Source organism: Colias philodice, chromosome 9 (assembly GCF_061535455.1).
Source record: "Colias philodice isolate Cphi_HAF_F1 chromosome 9, ilColPhil1 Martin Lab GWU primary, whole genome shotgun sequence".
NCBI lineage: Eukaryota > Metazoa > Arthropoda > Insecta > Lepidoptera > Pieridae > Colias > Colias philodice.
Window position 1 is genome coordinate 6,803,807 of NC_143094.1, and position 18,210 is coordinate 6,822,016.

The 18,210-nt window shown below is 36.9% G+C and overlaps 1 protein-coding gene across 4 annotated transcripts in view; it reads left to right on the plus strand.

Moving 5' to 3' along the window:
- sdk (sidekick cell adhesion molecule) overlaps positions 1-14,819 on the plus strand; it is a 38,192-nt gene extending 23,373 nt beyond the window's left edge. For 3 of the 4 annotated variants that reach the window (XM_089699207.1, XM_089699208.1, XM_089699210.1), the window contains 18 exons: positions 861-1,273; positions 2,168-2,390; positions 2,475-2,671; positions 2,804-3,013; positions 3,971-4,225; positions 4,627-4,855; positions 5,020-5,340; positions 5,974-6,154; positions 6,627-6,842; positions 7,066-7,262; positions 7,627-7,823; positions 8,166-8,405; positions 9,158-9,295; positions 9,902-10,109; positions 10,487-10,765; positions 11,530-11,850; positions 12,385-12,680; positions 13,077-14,819. In XM_089699207.1, the coding sequence (XP_089555333.1) occupies positions 861-1,273; positions 2,168-2,390; positions 2,475-2,671; positions 2,804-3,013; positions 3,971-4,225; positions 4,627-4,855; positions 5,020-5,340; positions 5,974-6,154; positions 6,627-6,842; positions 7,066-7,262; positions 7,627-7,823; positions 8,166-8,405; positions 9,158-9,295; positions 9,902-10,109; positions 10,487-10,765; positions 11,530-11,850; positions 12,385-12,680; positions 13,077-13,319 (4,364 nt within the window). In that variant the 3' untranslated portion in view covers positions 13,320-14,819. The remainder of the gene's footprint in view (positions 1-860; positions 1,274-2,167; positions 2,391-2,474; positions 2,672-2,803; positions 3,014-3,970; positions 4,226-4,626; positions 4,856-5,019; positions 5,341-5,973; positions 6,155-6,626; positions 6,843-7,065; positions 7,263-7,626; positions 7,824-8,165; positions 8,406-9,157; positions 9,296-9,901; positions 10,110-10,486; positions 10,766-11,529; positions 11,851-12,384; positions 12,681-13,076) is intronic. The other variant, XM_089699209.1, reaches the window with a different exon arrangement.
- The last annotated feature ends 3,391 nt before the right edge of the window (positions 14,820-18,210 follow it).

Consider the following 18,210-nt stretch of genomic DNA (forward strand, 5'->3'; position numbering starts at 1 on the left):
AAGCCAAATAATCTACAGAAAATCTGTAAAACGATGTTTTATCTTTTTGTTTGTTTTCGGGAACAAGTTTACAGCGTTTTAATATCACAAGACAGCATTTTTTTACTAAAATATCAAACCCCTTTTGACGTATTGCATGACACTAGAATCGCTATAGCACTAGCGGAGGAACGTACAGTGCCACAAACTTATCTGACCCGGTGGCAAAAACTGGAACTACGTGCCGCCATTTTGAAATGTCACATTTTCACAGACTTTTCATACGGAATCATTACGGAATATTTTGTTTATATAAAAGAAAGCGACATCAGTGACACTGTCACCGGGTCAGATAAGTTTGTGGCACTATATTCGTTTTTGATTTCGTATTTTCTTTGACAAGGGCGATGAATGATTGACATGCTCCATCTGTATTTTATTTTGTAATCTAAGTACATAGTATACTCTGTTTTCATACTTTTGTACGAAATATAAACATAATAATTATAAGCCATTAATTAATGAAATAAATCATTGTTATTATAAATATGTTTTTCTTATGATCAAGCAGCCAGTGACATTATATGCTGCCAAGGTATGCAGATATATAAAACCATATTCTGGTAAACTTATTATAAACCACATAAAAGTCTTACCTTTTATTATATTATTTTTGTATTTTATATCAACCCGTGATGTTATGTTGGCAAAATGTTTCGTCCACAACCTTTTAAAATTCATATGCATGAAAGCCTGCGTTAGATTTATGTCCGATGATTGTATGTTAATTCGTTATGGTAATAAGCCTACACAGCTACTACATGCATGATAGCGTTTCGATGTGTATAGTTTCCCATATTTTATGATAAAACATATTTTAGCACCATCTGGTCCACCGATCGGTTTTATGGGATCGGCAAGATCGTCTTCAGAAATTATAACGCAATGGCAACCTCCCCTAGAAGAACACAGAAATGGCCATATCCTGGGATACGTTATAAGATATCGATTAAAGGGCTACGATAGCAGTCCATGGACCTATCAAAATATAACGAACGAAGCGCAGAGAAATTATCTCATACAAGACTTAATCACTTGGAAAGATTACAACGTTCAAATAGCAGCGTACAATGATAAAGGATTGGGAATGTTTTCTGATAGCTTCACGATAAAAACAAAAGAAGGTGTGCCAGAAGCCGCTCCAGATAGCGTTCGATGTGAAGCTCATAATTCTACAGCTATCAAAGTTTGGTGGACACCGCCCAATCCGCAAAAGATAAACGGCATTAATCAGGTATGTTTACCATTGAGTATAGTAAAACAAAATCACTTAAGCATATTTTAAGTTCCCTATAGGGCTGATAGACGTACAAACTTTAAAATCGCGGTTTTAAAGTTCGCGTACTTACTCGGCTCGACGTCGGTGACACACGCGTCACGCAAGAGCTTGGTCAGTAGCTTCTCGCGTGTCACCGATATCGAATGTCGCTATGTCATCAACGGAGGGAATTTTATGTTATTCAGGAATTAAATATAGACATTTTTAATTTAATAACCAGCACTAATTTTTAAGTAAATAGCATTCTAACAAAACAAATGTTCAAAAATTGAAGGACATTTTCGTTTTTACTATTATATTTTGAGGGTACTTTACAAAAAAAGAGCGTGTGCTCCGAGCCCACGCGTCAGGAGTGAAACTTCCTTGGCGTGATTCAAAGATACCTTCGCCAATATTCAATTATATTATATTCATTCATATTAATTATATTAGATTATTTTCATAAAACTAAAAGAAGAAAACGAAATCAGCAAAAGTGGGTAAAAAACTGGCTTACAAAAAGAGAGCGTTTATCCCACGTAAATTTGATGAAGGAGTTACGATGTAGAAGGAAGACTTGCGTAATAATTTAAGGATGCCTGAGCCATTATATGATGAACTTTTGCACTTAGTAACACCTATTATAGCTAGACAGGCTAGGCTCGCGGCTCGCGGCGGTGACAGACGTGCGAGCGAAGGCGAGCTACGAGTAAAATTTCAAACATGTTGGATCGTCAACGAACTTACTCGACGGTTTTTAAGTACGCGTACTTGGGGTGATACACGAGCGAAAAAGGTCGTCGAGCCACAAGTTCGCGTACTTACTCGTACGTCTGTCACCCCTTTAAAATAACAATGATTATCTTCCAGGGCTACAAAATCCAAGCATGGAAATGGGACGATGCAGAAAATAATAGTATTGAGTACAAACTCGTTAGCGTTCCTCCAAATTTATTGGATCCATTGACAGAACAGTCATCAGTTATAAGTGGATTAGAGAAATTTACCGAGTATAACATATCCGTTTTATGTTTCACGGAACCGGGTGATGGTCCTCGTAGCGATTTCATTTTAGTTAGAACAAAGGAAGACAGTAAGTTTACACTACTTACAATATTACTTTGTTATTGTTGTGGTTTTGTGTTATATGACATGTTAACATTTTCTCTTATTCTAGTTCCTGACGAGGTTGTTAACCTACAATTTGACGACATATCTGACCGTGCTGTGCGGGTGTCCTGGTCACCGCCAAAGAAATCAAACGGCGTATTGATCGGTTATAAACTGTCTTATCAAATTAAAGAAAATCCTGAAACGTTGAAGGAGGAAGTGCTACCTCCTAATGTTAGCAGTATACGTGTAGAACATTTACAGGTGAGCTTTAACATGTGTGCAATAAAATATCAGATCAAATTTTAATAATCTTGTTAACAACAATCAACTTTAATAAACACGTAAAACGTTTGTTAATTTTGTACGGATTTTAAAACTATTTATATATTTAAGGCAAGTACTCAATACAACTTTTGGGTGAGCGCCGCGACAGGAGTCGGCGAAGGTCCGCGTAAATCTGCTTCCATACAGTCTGGTGTAGAGCCGGTACTACCACACGCGCCCAAGAACCTAGCTCTATCAAATATTGGTGCATTTTCCGTCTTACTGCAATTTACCCCCGGATTTGATGGAAATTCTTCTATATCGTTATGGACAGTACAGGTAAGAACTTAGAACATAAACTCGTAATTTTACAAAAAAAAATTCATGGTCTTTACCCCCCTAGTGGGGAGAAAATTTATTGATTAATCTTTATCACTACATAGTATAAAACAAAGTCGCTTTCCCTGTCCCTATGTCCCTATTTCCCTATGTCCCTTTGTACGCTTAAATCTTTGAAACTACGCAATGGATTTTGATGCGGTTTTTTTTAATAAATAGAGTGATTCAAGAGGAAGGTTTATATGTATAATAACATTCATTAAATAGTGAAGAAGTACTGTTATTTTTGAGGTTTCTAATGTGATGTCGTAAAAAATTACATTTTTTCCGCTTTCATTGCAAACGCAGGCTGAACCCTACGAGTTTTATCAAAATAATGTACTTAGTATTATACACATTGAAAAGGTCTACAGAAAAGTCCGCGATGGTATATGTCTATCTCTTATGGATAACCCACAATAAGTTTTTTTTTGTCATTTACTTTTTACGACAAACAATGGCTAATTTTCGATGCGATTTTAACCAATACAGCATTAATCCTTAACCAATTAAATACCTTGAATACATTGTTCATTTAATATAGATCTATATGGCCCTTTACACCGTATGATTTAAGTGAATATTTTCGAAGATATTACAGATTTAAAAATTGCGGGACGTAGCATTTGCGGCGGTACCGGCCGGCCGCCCGGCTATCTATTTTATACCCGTGCAAAGCCGTAGCGGGCCGCTATGTTTTTATATACAACGTGATACAACGTTCACAGTTTTTTCTGTAGTGTATTTAGTATCAGCATTGCACCCGTGCGAAGCCGGGGCGGGTCGCTAGTTAAATATAAACTACTTTAAGTATTGCTACATTCAGACTAATATATCATATAATATGCCTAATGAAGTATTTCATTTTTAAATAATCATCATATCAGACCATATACTTATTTGAACTTCATAATTCAGGCACAAACAGCGCGCAACTCCTCCTGGGTAACCATATACGAAGTGAACGCGCCAGATGCCCAATCCATCCTGGTCACAGGGCTAGTTCCCTTCACTACGTATCGATTACGGCTCATTGCGTCCAACGTAGTGGGCACATCACCGCCCTCCGAGCCGTGCAAAGAGTTCCAAACAATACAGGCGCCGCCACAACACCCGCCACGGAATGTGACCGTACGCGCTGTTAGCGCTAACAATCTGAGAGTGCGGTGGATTGTAAGTATAGTGTAATTTTAGTTAGTATGTATCATAATTTGGAAGTTTTGTATGTTAGGATGTGTGCAATGACATGAAAGTATATAAATTTTCATATCAAAGCCGAGCCAGATGGTAGTAAACAAGTAAAATAGGTAAAAAATAAACACGTGGTAACAACAGAGGGTTGTAGCTTTTAAGATTATTCCTTGTCTTTTTTGGATACATACCAATAAAATAAATAAACTTTTCTTTCTTTCTTTCAAAATAATAATAAAATGTTAGATGTGAATTAAAGCATGTCGTAACTTCCTATATTTTCATTCTAACACAATGTGATACATTTATCTAACACATATTATGCTTTACGCCAGACTATATTTTAAAGCTATCATTCCATCCAATGAACGTTTTTATTGCAGCCTTTACAACAAAGTGAATGGTACGGAAACCCGAAGGGTTACAATATTACGTACAAAAGAAGCGGCACAAATGATACATTGTATGCCATTATTGAAGATCACACAGCTAACTCTCACGTGCTTTCCAATTTAGAAGAATGGTCTGTATATGAAATACGAATGACTGCAATCAATGAGGTTGGCGTTTCCGTCGAAAGTCCTACAGCTACGGAAAGGACAAGAGAAGCCGGTTTGTATTTATTTTGTTCATTCAAATTACAACATTTGACAAATTTGTTTTTAATATGAATTTTAGTAGTACTTACATCCGTGCAATATATCTACTTATCTACGTTTATCACTAATATTCTATGGAAGTAAAATTTTGCATATTGATTATCTGTAAATTTTTAGTACCATCAAGTGGACCTATTGAAGTATCAGCTAACGCAACTTCATCCACAACTGTTGTCGTTCTCTGGGGCGATATCCCCGTACAAGATCAGAACGGTCTTATCGAGGGATACAAAGTTTGCTATGCAGCAGTTGTTCCTCCACCGCGACCGGAACATAAGAAGGTGGAATGCCAACCGATACCATCGAACCAAACGCACACTGTAACACTGACGGAGTTAAGGAAATATGTAGTGTATCACATACAAGTGTTGGGTTATACAAGACTGGGTGATGGAGCGCTTAGCGACCCACCGGTTACTGTGAGGACTCATGAAGACAGTAAGTTATATCAGTTATATTTTTCGATTATAGTTCTTTAGATTTTAAGAACATTCTGTTACGTAAAACATTATATGCTATATGTATTATGTACTAACATACTTGATAGATATGCTTCGATTTACCTCAATTGTTACACTGCAACTGGTTAAATGTACGTAAAGTTTAAAACCATAAAATGACGAATTATTATATTATTTTTAATGTAAATATTACTTTGTTGGGATTGGATACAGGAAGAGGAAATATTATTCAAGTACCAAATTCCAAAACGTAATTAATAAAGATTGTTGTCCTAGATAAAGTAATAGTGGCATGTATATTGTATCACATTATCTAGAACAGTGTGTATGTAATTGGTTTTAATGGGGCTCAATCTTCCATGGCGCAATGCTGAAGTTTTATGGGCATATTAAGTAATTATTCTATTCACGCCATGAACGGCTAAGGGCTTAGGCAATATTTTTCCTACATAAGTAATTGAATGATTCTGTTACATTCGATACAAACACAAGTTAACTACTTTACTTTTATTTGGTGTTTTTTTTTTTACTTTTGGTTTTGTATTTGTAATCTCCTGATGATTTGTAGATATAAAATCATTTTTTTATTCAAATTTTATTTTATTTTTAGCTCCTGGTCCGCCATCAAATGTATCGTTTCCTGACGTATCTTTCACAACGGCGCGAATAATATGGGACGTTCCTGAAGATCCCAATGGTGAAATATTGGCGTATCAGGTTACTTACCACCTGAATAGCTCTACACAGCACATGTTTTCTAGGGAATTTCTACCATCGGATAGGACTTTCAGGTAAAATTTTATGCTTCAACGTCATCATTAATTCAAAATGCGTATATGTATAAGAATTAATAGTATGCTTGGTTATCGAATTTAAAATTGATGTAAAATGTGCAAGTAGATTTGATGTTTTATATTTACGTTTATAATATTATATGCTCGTAATATTTTCCGTTTTTAAGATATAAATAAACCCAAACTCAAAACTCAAACATTTATTTATTCAATTAGACTTCTTTGAGAAGCACTTTCGAATCGTCAGTATATATTTTTAACATTTACCACCGATTCGGAAAGCAGTATCTATGGAGAGGAACAGGCAAGAAACTCTTTTAAAATCAATATTACAACTTAATTTTACATAATATGTAATAATAAAATAAACGCTTTTCTTAAATATTTACATCATAGTACGTAATAAAGCAAAAAAAAAATAACAAACGTTGTATATTAACTTGTATTTTCGTATTGGATATTTCCACAGAGCAACAGAACTAGCGTCCGAGCAGTACTATTTATTCAGCGTGCGCGCACAAACCCGTCTAGGGTGGGGTGCGACCGGGCGTGCTCTAGTACTGACCACGGCAAACCGAGCCGCACCCGCTCCGCCAGCACGACCACATCTAGCCCGGTCCTTGTTACAGCCACATCAGATCACGTTCTCTTGGACACCGGGTGATGATGGATATGCCCCGCTCAGGTAATTATACGAATATAGAGGTTTAATTTTTTTTATGGCATGTGCATGAATAGAAGAAAAAAAAGATCGACAGGGCAGGAAACTTTTACTGCTTTACTTTTGCTCCTGATCGTAGGGTAGCGCTCTTAGCCAAGGCATAGAAGAAAGTAAAAAATGTTACTTAAATGTATAAATTAAGCCTTTTCTAATTCTGGTTGAATTTAGCTGAAACTCTATTTCTCAGATACTACACTGTTCAACAAAAGGAAGAAGGTGGAACTTGGCAAACGTTACCGGAACGTGTGGATCCATTTGCGACTTCATACACCGTTGACGGGCTGAAACCCTATACCGCGTATCAGTTTAGAATAAGGGCCACTAATGATATAGGACCAAGCCGATATAGTAACGCTACAGAAACTGTTCGTACTCTACCTGCAGGTAAATTATTTTTTTTCGCTATTAATGTGCCTTATTATTGTTTAATATCGGAAATGAAAGAAAACACTTTAGATTTAAAAACGAATCCTTGAATTAAATTATAGAATTTATATGTACTTTACATACATTTCTACATAATATAAGATGTGATGAATAATTAAAGTAAGCTTTTTTATAACAATATTTTGCACTTCAAAGTTTATATTATTTTTAATTAATTATACCCGCTAGATATTGATGCACCATAGAAATCTTTCTACCCAATTACTATCTCGCAATAAATCGTTAAGATAACAGTAATAATGTTATTTAGGATTAAAATAACCAATTTTAATTACTGAATTTTTTATATATTCACTCGCAGCTCCAAGCAAAGCGATAGATAACCTCCGAGTAGTGCCAATAACGCCGAGCAGCGTGCGCGTGCAGTGGTCGCCGCTGGCGGACGCGCACTGGAGCGGCGACACGCGCACGGGCGGCTACCGCGTGCTCTACCAGCCGCTCACCGACTTTACTGCTACCCTGCAGAATACTATGAAGCAAGAAGTGCCCGGAATTAAGGTAAGTGCTAACTAGACGCAGAATATCCACTGATTTAGGGAGCTAAAAACATTAGTAAAAATTAAATATGTGTTGCAACACAAAGCAATGCACAACAAAGCAATTGCTTTGTTGTGGGTAAGTTAAAAGATATTTCAGTAAGTTTACTTTGAAATAAATGATGAAAAAACAATTGTTTACATTTTTAAAATCACAATAACTATTGGAGAGGATATCCATCTTGAACAAGTAAATGATGTAAAAAACCCATTTTTTTTTAAAGAACTTACTATAGAATCGCAGTATTGACTACAGGTCATGTAATTCTTCACAATTGACCACAATAACCGTACACATCCGCAGAGTTCCGAAGTGGTCCTCACCGATCTGGCGGTGGACCGCAACTACGAGATCAGCGTGTACGCGGTGAACTCGCAAGGTCTCGGACCGGGTGGTGCACCCGCGGTGGTGTGGGTGGGCGAGGCGGTGCCGACCGCTCCTCCGGGGCACGTGGCCGCTGAGCCCGTGTCGCCCACCGAGGTGGCGCTCACCTGGCAGCCGCCCACGCTCGACCAGCAGAACGGCGACCTGCTCGGGTATAAGGTACGCTGTAGTAGCAAACGACAAATAATTCTGATAATACCATTGAGGTATTATTATAGAGAGTACAACACGAACAAAGTCTGTGCAACAAGCGCGGCGGAGCGGGCCGGCTACTGAGTCATACACTTTGTAGACATTCTGCCTCTTATTACTTATAAAGTTATAAATTAAAACCAATCAATGTAACAAATAAATATTGTTTATCTTATTAAAAAAATATGAATAAAATTATCAATTAAAACCAATCAATGTAACAAAAAAAATGGTTAGAGACGATTGACTCTAACTCGTGTTACAAATAGTTAACTAGCGATGCCCTCTCTAGTACGTAGTACTCAATAACTCTATGGATAATACTGATGAATTATGAACGTACTAAATTTTTCAGGGTGCAATTTTAACAAAGAGCTAAGTCAAACAAGTTAGACGCATAAAAAATAAAGATCTACATGCTTATAGGAAATTTAAATTTAATAGAAAAAAAAGTCATGAGACAGTGATGTTATAGTCAAGTGTAAAAATTTTGTGCGTTTGTGATGTAATATTAAGAAGTTGTTACTTGTTGTATGTATATATATGTATATGAACAAATAAACTTTTTGTTGTTCAACTTGTTACTTACTGTTTTTTCTGTACCTCTGCCTTGTATATTTACAAAACACAACAACTAATATCTGCAATATTTTCAGTTTTACATGACCATAATGATGTAAGGTACTTATGAAAAGTAATCATAAATAATGTTTATTTAGATCTTTTACCTGATGACCGAGTCACCTGAGGAACCAGAACCGGGGCGAAAAATTGAAGAGGAAATAGAAGTTGTACCAGCTACTGCCACTTCACATTCGCTCGTGTTCCTTGACAAATTCACACAGTATCGCATTCAGGTATTGTATTTCTGAAGTAATTCTAATCATTTTCTTAAGAACCATTATTTAGTTGAAACGTTAGGCAGATAAATGTAAATAAATCAGCATATTGGTTTGTGCTAACTATTTACAAAAATTTTGAACAAAATAAATCTTATTAAAATTGCAATCAAAATCATGTGAATGGTATATTTACCAAAACTAAATTACATATCTTGTTTTAACAAAACTTCTAAATTTCACAAAGAAAATTAAAAGTTCTAAACTGACTAGTTCTTATTCATATTATCGCATTTTAATTCATAATTTTGTCAGTCATCAATCGTTACTTTATTTACAAAACTGTTTGTAATAAAGATCAACACTGTTATATAAGTACAGATTACACGCGTCACGTTAATGAGAACCGCAGCTAAATAAGCTACAGTTGGATTAAGTGTACATTTATATTGGCAACACTGTATTGTATTCGAGTAGGCAAGATGGCAGATGCCGGTTAGCAATGTTAATCATGTAAAAGTGTAAACTGTTCTTTTCTCTAATAAAGCTAAGTGAAGCTAAAACATGGTGTTTGAATTAATTATTTAACAACTACGATAAATAATATAATACACATGTGTATAGGTGCTCGCGTTCAACCCGGCGGGCGACGGGCCCCGCTCGCACGCGGTGCTGGCGCGCACGCACCAGGGCCTGCCGTCGGCGCCGCGCAACATCTCCTTCAGCGACATCACCATGAACAGCCTCGTAGTTAGCTGGGAGCCGCCGCGCAAACGGAACGGCCTCATACACTCGTATCTCGTTACTTACGAGACGATCGAGCAGGATGAACGTTAGTTTTATATTGTTTGTAACATAATGGTTTTAGTTATTATTGTGATGTTATAAGTAGATATCTGTTGTAAAATAACCGCGACTAGAACCCAGTATGTACTGATATAGGAACGTGTGAAAAAATATTATTAACCTTTCGTAGTGAATAATATCCAATTCATTATAATTTCTTAGCTTTATTTAATAAAAATCCATCGAAGGAACCGTTCTCTTTACTGACTTGCGGAAAACAATGTCGATCCCTAATTGGATTGTTTGGACACAATAAAAACTGCTCAGGCCAACAACGATATTTTGTCCCTAATTGAAAATGCATCAATGTTGGTATTTCTATTTTTTTTTAATTGAAAATAAAAGTGATCGTATCCGTCGCAGGGTTCAGCAAGCAAGTGAAGCAGAAGGTGAGCGAGCGGCGGCTGGCGGTGGGCGGGCTGGAGGAGGAGGTGGAGTACCGGTTCAGCGTGCGCGCGCTGACCATCGGCGCGGGCGGCGCGGGCGAGGCGCGCGTGCGCACGGGCCCGCAGGGGGGCTCGCCCGCCGCGCCGCGCGCGCTGCTGCTGCGGGCCGACCCCGCCGCGCTGCACCTGCGCTGGGCCAACGCGCCCTCCGGCAAGGGGCCGCTGCTCGGATACTATATAGAGGCCAGGAAGAAAGGTACGTGCTGCCTACTGGAGGGGTATCCCTATTGACATCTCGGTTTGGATAGTTTAATGGGCTCTCTTCACAATGGGCAGCATTGGGCGACTAGAGGTATCACCATAGTGTAGTTTAATGTCTATGATTGGAAGTAATTGTAATTGTTCATTCATAATGGCCGTAATGGCGGCAAACATCGACGATCGTTTGTTGGGCCAACGCTACCCATTGTAAAAGAGCCCGTAAATTGTGAATAACAAGCTTAAGGGCTGATTTTTCAATCCTTGGTTAAAACTTATTCGTCGAATAATGTATAAAACTACCATTTTAAAAACGTATTCTAATTGCCCGTATTTGACAGTTTACGTGATATTTTAATATTATCGTATAATACTTTATTGGACGGATAAGTTTTATCCAAGCATTGAAAAATCGACCCTAAATTGATCATGAAAAACATTATTCTGCAAGCTAAAAATAACAATATATGTAACGGCGTTTAAATAAAAACTAAAAAGTATTGAAGAATTCAAAAATTAAGTTAACATCCAACTTCTTCGAGGAAGTAATTTGAAGGCATTTGAATTGACTATGATGACTTAAAATTATTTTTTTATTTTTCATGCAGCAAAGGAAACTTGGCAAGCATGTAAGTTTTCAGCACATTTTCCCTAATTCACCGCATTCCATCCACCTGTATAGAAGCCATTCCTCATTAATCATTGGACATTCAAAAACTTGTTATTTCAATTTAAAATTCATTGCGCGAAATTTGTTTACAGATGACACGAGATGGGAAACGATAACGCGAACGAGTAATGGAATTCTCGAGGAATTTACGATATCGTATCAGAGTTTACTGCCATCGACGGCATACTCGTTCCGTGTGATTGCATACAATATGTACGGGATCAGCAACCCCACGTACAGCGACAAGGTGATAGTGACGCCATCGAAACTGTACCTTGAGTACGGTTATCTGCAGTACCGGCCCTTCTACAGACGCACGTGGTTCATGGTGGCTTTGGCTGCGGCCTCCATTATCATCATTATCATGGTGATCGCCATTTTGTGCGTGAAGAGCAAGAGTTATAAATATAAAAGTGAGTAATCTGTCTGAATTTAATGGGATATAAGAAATGATTTAAAATAAGTCAAAATTTATTAATGAACAGTGATTTAAGTTAATGAACAGTTTTAAGAAATAATTAATGACCAATAACGAATTTTGTAGAAAAACCAAAATTGTATTGTAATTTATATTCATAATAACTATAACTATATTTCTGGTTTTATACTTCTGGCGTTTCTTGGATTCGATAACATGATCAATGACTGAACTTGAAAAATAAACAATTTTTAAATTTGCGCCGGTCATTTAACTAAGAGTAATTCAATAATTTATGTATCTTCTGTTCGGTTGAACAGAAGATACTGAAATTATTGAATATAAGCTTCTATTATGCCGTATTGTTCTAATCAATATTAAACACGCTGTCTTGCTTTTTATGTGTGCCAATTTAAATATTCACCACAAATTCATTATTGCTTTTGAAAAGTATACATTATGCGTGTCGTGTGTTACGTTAAGTGCTATATAGTGGTATGATGCGAGGCACTTGCTCGATCTATTCAAGGGGATTATGTCGGTCTCACAGAGGAGGCGCAGAAGACGCTGGAGGAGTCGCTGGGCGGCGAGAGTGCGGAGCGCGGGTCGCTGGCGCTGGACGTGTACCGCGCGCGCGCCGGCTCGGCGGGCTCGCTGGGCACGCTGCGCCGCAAGCCCGCGCCGCTCGCCAAGTGCCCGCCGCGGCCCTCGCCCGCCTCCGTCGCCTACCACAGCGACGAGGAGAGCCTGCGCGGCTACGACGAGAACCCCGACGACTCCTCGCTCACCGAGAAACCCTCCGAGATGAGCTCCTCCGACTCCCAGGTGATCACCATCAAAATTACCGTCGTCTAAACCCCCGCCGCCCAACGGCCCGCATTAAAAACGTATTTTTTTCCCTTGCTCCACGCGCGGATCTCGGGACGGTAAATATTACAAGTTTCGCTTTTTCGTCTGCATCACGCTTTCCCCTTAGCACCGGCGACGTAGGTACGCTTCTTTTTAGATTTTTCGTCCAGACATCTCACATCTATGCTGCTTCCCTTCGATCTAAAAGCTCGAGACTTCTCGTAGTATCTCAATAATTAAACGCTAAAATAAATTAAGAGGCGCATTCTAGTTAAATATATTTTAAAATACGTATCACGTAGGCCTCATAACTGCTACTGAAATTAAAGTCATCTATAATGCAACTATACTAACATAATTTTATCGTCACAGAATTCGGAGAGTGAAAACGAGAGCGTGCGTTCAGAGCCGCACTCGTTCGTGAACCACTACGCGAACGTGAACGACACGCTGCGTCAGTCGTGGAAGCGGCAGCGGCCGGTGCGGAACTACTCGAGCTACACGGACTCGGAGCCGGAGGGCAGCGCCGTGGTGAGCCTGAACGGCGGGCAGATCGTGATGAACAACATGGCGCGGTCGCGGGCGCCGCTGCCGGGCTTCTCCTCGTTCGTATGACCCGCGCCGCCCGGGCGCGCCGACCCCCCGCCCCCGCACTCGCCCGCGCCCGCTCTACACATATAACACTGCCCATTCCCCCTTACTATTAGATCGATTGTACATATCAAACTCGTTAAGTATTAATAGTTGATAACGCGATTATTTTTTTATTGTGTAAGCTTAGACTATTTTCGATTTGTGTAGTTTGGTTTTGTACGAATGCGAAAATTGATCAATATTCCAAGTTGTAGTACAATTTGTAAATATTTTTTATTACTTGCGATCTCGTTAGATCATTATAAATAAGTAATGATTATCCTCTACTTTTTTTAATGTTATAAGTCGCAATAATGTACTTACATGCACTTAGACAGAAATGCATTTTATTATCGATGCCAGATTGTTATAAATTTTACAAATTTGTGCGCTGTACGATTTTTTATTTATTTATTTTTTGCGTTAAATGAAATGTTCAATCAGTACCTTATAATTAATTAAAAACTTTTTCATTTCTTTACCTTATCTCGTATGAATTTTATGTTTAAGATATTTCAAAACTTTTGAACATATAAAATGCAGCTAAGACTTATATGAATATTATTTCAATTACTTTATTTTGTAAGTAGTATTTTAAATTATTTTTTATGCTACTTGTCATTGACTATAATCGCAGCTTGTATTATTTTTACTACATTTGGTTTAGGTATAAGAAAACTAATTTTTAATGTAATAATATTATGTCGTAGATTTTAGACTGCTTAAGTGTTGAATTCAATGATTGGTGTAAGCACAGATAATTCAGTCTGTTAATTTTGTATAAGATTTTAATATGTTCTCTACAGGACGTGAATTTGACTGATAGGTTTAGAACACTGCTTTTTCTGCTTGTAAATAGATTGAAATATCGATCATAAATTAATTTAATATCATACCATACGTTTGGTTTGTTTATTCTACCAGACTCAGTTTAACATCAAAATGTTTTTTCTTTTGATATTATTGGAGTCGCTATTTATAAAATTAATACATAGTTAAAGAATAATAGTGTTAAATTTTACTTATTATTAGATATATAAAATTTTCTATCTTCTCATCATAGGGACTCAAATGTTGATTACCCAATATGTTATAGAAGTTAACAAAAACATGTTTTTAAAAATGCCCCATTTGGCACAATTCTGTATATCTGTGATCTACATTTACATTCAATATATTACTTCAAGTATAGTAATAAGGATTAAATTGTTATTCATCTTTATTATTTCAACATAAACTTTTTTACAATATGTAACTGCTGATAATATGAGAACACGTTGTGCATTTTATATATTGTATATTTCCATTCCTGTTTTGTACCGATTATTATTGTATGTTTTATTCAAGTGATAGTGAATTATGAGTTTTAAAGTTGGTGCCATTATTCTACGTACATTTTGTATCTTCTGTGTAATATTATTTATTACGCATAATTTTCAATTATACAAAGACTAGATTGTGAATAAATACATTATGGACATATTTCTTGTGTTTTATTTAAAAAGTTACAATTTAAATTTTGCTGAACTTGTCTACTTGATTTCATTTTAGATGCTCCTCATCAAATCTTAATCAAATTGAAAGGAGATCACACGAAACAAGTAGCTTTCAGAAGCTCAGGTTTATTTTTCCGCTCCATACTCCTTGTAATAAATGTCCGTAATAATGAGACTTAGGCCCTGCGCAGACGACAGACTATCCGTGACGCACTTTTTAGTCTGTGAAAATAGAACCTATGAAATTATATGCAGTAACGCACACGACGCGCAAAAAGTCCGGCGCACAAATAATCCGTGTAATTCGGGCAGACCGCACCGCGCCGCTCCGCACAAAATGTGTGTGAAAAGAATTGAACGTTTGCTTCAACGCGCGCTAACGCAGACGGCGCACACTTTAGTCGGCAATCTGCATTTGCTAGGGGTGGACGTAACGCACGCAATCTATTATCATGGCGCCAGAGGTATAAATAATATAATACTTCGCGATCTCTGCACGATTTCCATAGCGTCTACGTCCCTACAACTCTGCACAAAAAGTGTGCCGTCTGCGCAGGGCCTTACATGGCACGGAGATCTGCTGACCGACGGCACCACTACAAATCGCCGTCCACGGAGAATAATATGATAATCGCAAAAATATAACTTTTCAGGAAAAATAAAAAACGGATACATGACTATAACTTGCCAAGCAATAGACGCAGAGAGATGAAAAAAGGCTCGGTGATAGCTAATTTTTTAACCATTTATAATGTTTCAAAATAGTTTTAGTTAATAACGTTGTCCAAACTGAAGATAATTAAAATTTAAAATGTTAGTAGCATTTGACTAATGTATATCGCACTAATCTCAGGAACTACTGGTCCGATTTGAAAAATATTCGGTTTTAGATATCTAGCCCATTTATCGAGGAAGGCTATAGGCTAAATATCATCACGCTCTGACCAACAGGAGCGGAGCACTGCGGGTAAATCCGCGGGGCACAGCTAGTTTTCTTATAAAATGATAACATTTTATTCTCGTTAGTATTGGATATATTATATGCATTACTAGCTGCTCCGCGCGGTTTCACCCCCGTGGCTCCACCCCTGTTGGTCGTAGCGTGATGATATATAGCCTATAACCTTCCTCGATAAATGGGCTATCTAACACCGAAAGAATTTTTCAAATTGGTCCAGTAGTTCCCGAGATTAGCGCGTTCAAACAAACAAACTCTTCAGCTTTATAATATTAGTATAGATTGGGTAATAGAACAATGAACTTTATTCTGTGGTATTTAATCAAACAAAATTATAGTATGCAACTGTAGGGGCTTATTATGTGCGGGTGTAATAAAAGATGGATTATATGTACCTATTAAAAATGAATACAGTAAACATTAATTAAAATCTTTCTTCCTGATCATCATCATAATCATAATATACATGGTCTAACCAATGGAGCCAAAACATATTTTTACGACAGTTATTTTACTGTCGTAAAAATATGTTTTGGCTTTTATCATTTGATAACAGGCGTATTATTATTTCGCCGGTTCTTTTTTCCACGAATGTTATTGTAAAAGTTATTAACTACCTATCACTTAAAGTGTAAATAAACTTTTTCACTATTATTATACTATATTTTATTTCTAGTACGAACATGTTCTGAAAAAAAGCAGTGAATATTATTGTAATATCTTATAGTGCTTATAACTTTGTGGGTTAGAGGAGAAAAAAATTACAAAAAAAAATGTGTAGATGTTTATTTAGGCTACGTGGTTTCAAATATGGCATAACAATAAAAGTATTGTAATGGCAGTTATCTTTTTATCTTCCGGGGACGGCGATTAATGATCCGAACACCGCAAACAACGCCCACGACGCGCACCAGCATTGCGACGAGACTATAAAATATAAATCACGCGATCGCACGGGAGGCCGAGGACCAAGATTTTATATATTATGATTTTGTAGACTGTCGATTGCATTATCTAATAAAAATACTTTATTTTTAAACTGGTCTGCGTTCTTTATTTTTACTACGAGAAGTTCCCTTCACACGCACACGAGCAAACAAATTTATATTAATTTGTTAGCGTTATTTACCATTAGCGGTATGAAAAATAGATGTTGGCCGATGCTCAGATCTACCTAATAGGCAAAATTTCATATAAAACGGTCCAACCGGTCGGTTTCCGTCTTCGTAGGAGTATGGTAGAGTATGTAACACGAGAATTTTATGAATTGATGATTAATTTATTTTATTATTTCGTCGCCAAATCGTATCATAATGTGCACATACTGGTAGACGTAGCAGCAGCAGCACCAGGAACCGTTTTAGAATAATCTGTGTCTTATATCTATTATCTACTTATCTATATTAATACTACGGCAAACAGGAGATTTCATTTTTTACTAATTAAATATTATTTAGAACAAAAACTGCTCCACCGACTAAATTGTTTTACCATCTCTTCTGAGAAACTATTTATGTGGTAATATTTAAGATAGACTGGCGATCATAGAAATCTAAATAACAAGACACTAGAAGTCGTAAGCGTGCGTGACCTTGTCGCCACTCAGGTGATTTTCACATCACCAGTGCATTCGTCACTGTTCAGTTGCTCTGGAGACGTATGAGTGTATACATGGTGTGTTTCAGCAATTCCCATTGCGGAAATTCTTCCACAAGTTGTAATTATACTTATAAAGGAATAATATTTCATCGGAAAATATTTTTTTTTGGATATAATGCCGTTTTTCCTTAAAATTATAGAATATTTACAAGTATTACGAGTGTCACCATAGAAATCGAAATAACAATGAATGACACAGTCGACCATTCTTATTATCACGTTTGTTTGTATAGGAGCAAAAAGTCTCATATACTTAAGGATGTTATTCTAAAATAAACCGTAAATTCGTGCGTTAGGATACATATTCAAAAGCTTAATTTAATAGTTAAGTTAGTTTTCACTAAAATCAAGCTGTCCAATAAAAGGCATAGTTTACTTGTGTGTACTGTTTAGCTTTCGGTTTGAATGTGTTGATTTTGGCGACAGCGGTTTTCATACGAATTATGACATTATAGCACTTCTATGTGTCTTGTTATTTAGATTTCTATGCTGGCGATATTTTATTTTATTTTACCCAGGGACAACCGGGGTGACGATAGAACATCTAGGATCATCATCTATTATGAACTTAAGACAAATATTATATATAAATAGTAAATACAAAGTTAGTTGTTTTATTTTGTAGGTATGTATAGTTTAAGTAACTTTTTCATTTATGTGCGAAGTAGTGCCTGCACTGAACGTTTGGGTGACATGGTGTTAGTGGTTTATTTTATATAAATAAAGTATTAAAAATATGGATAAAATGAAAGACAAATAA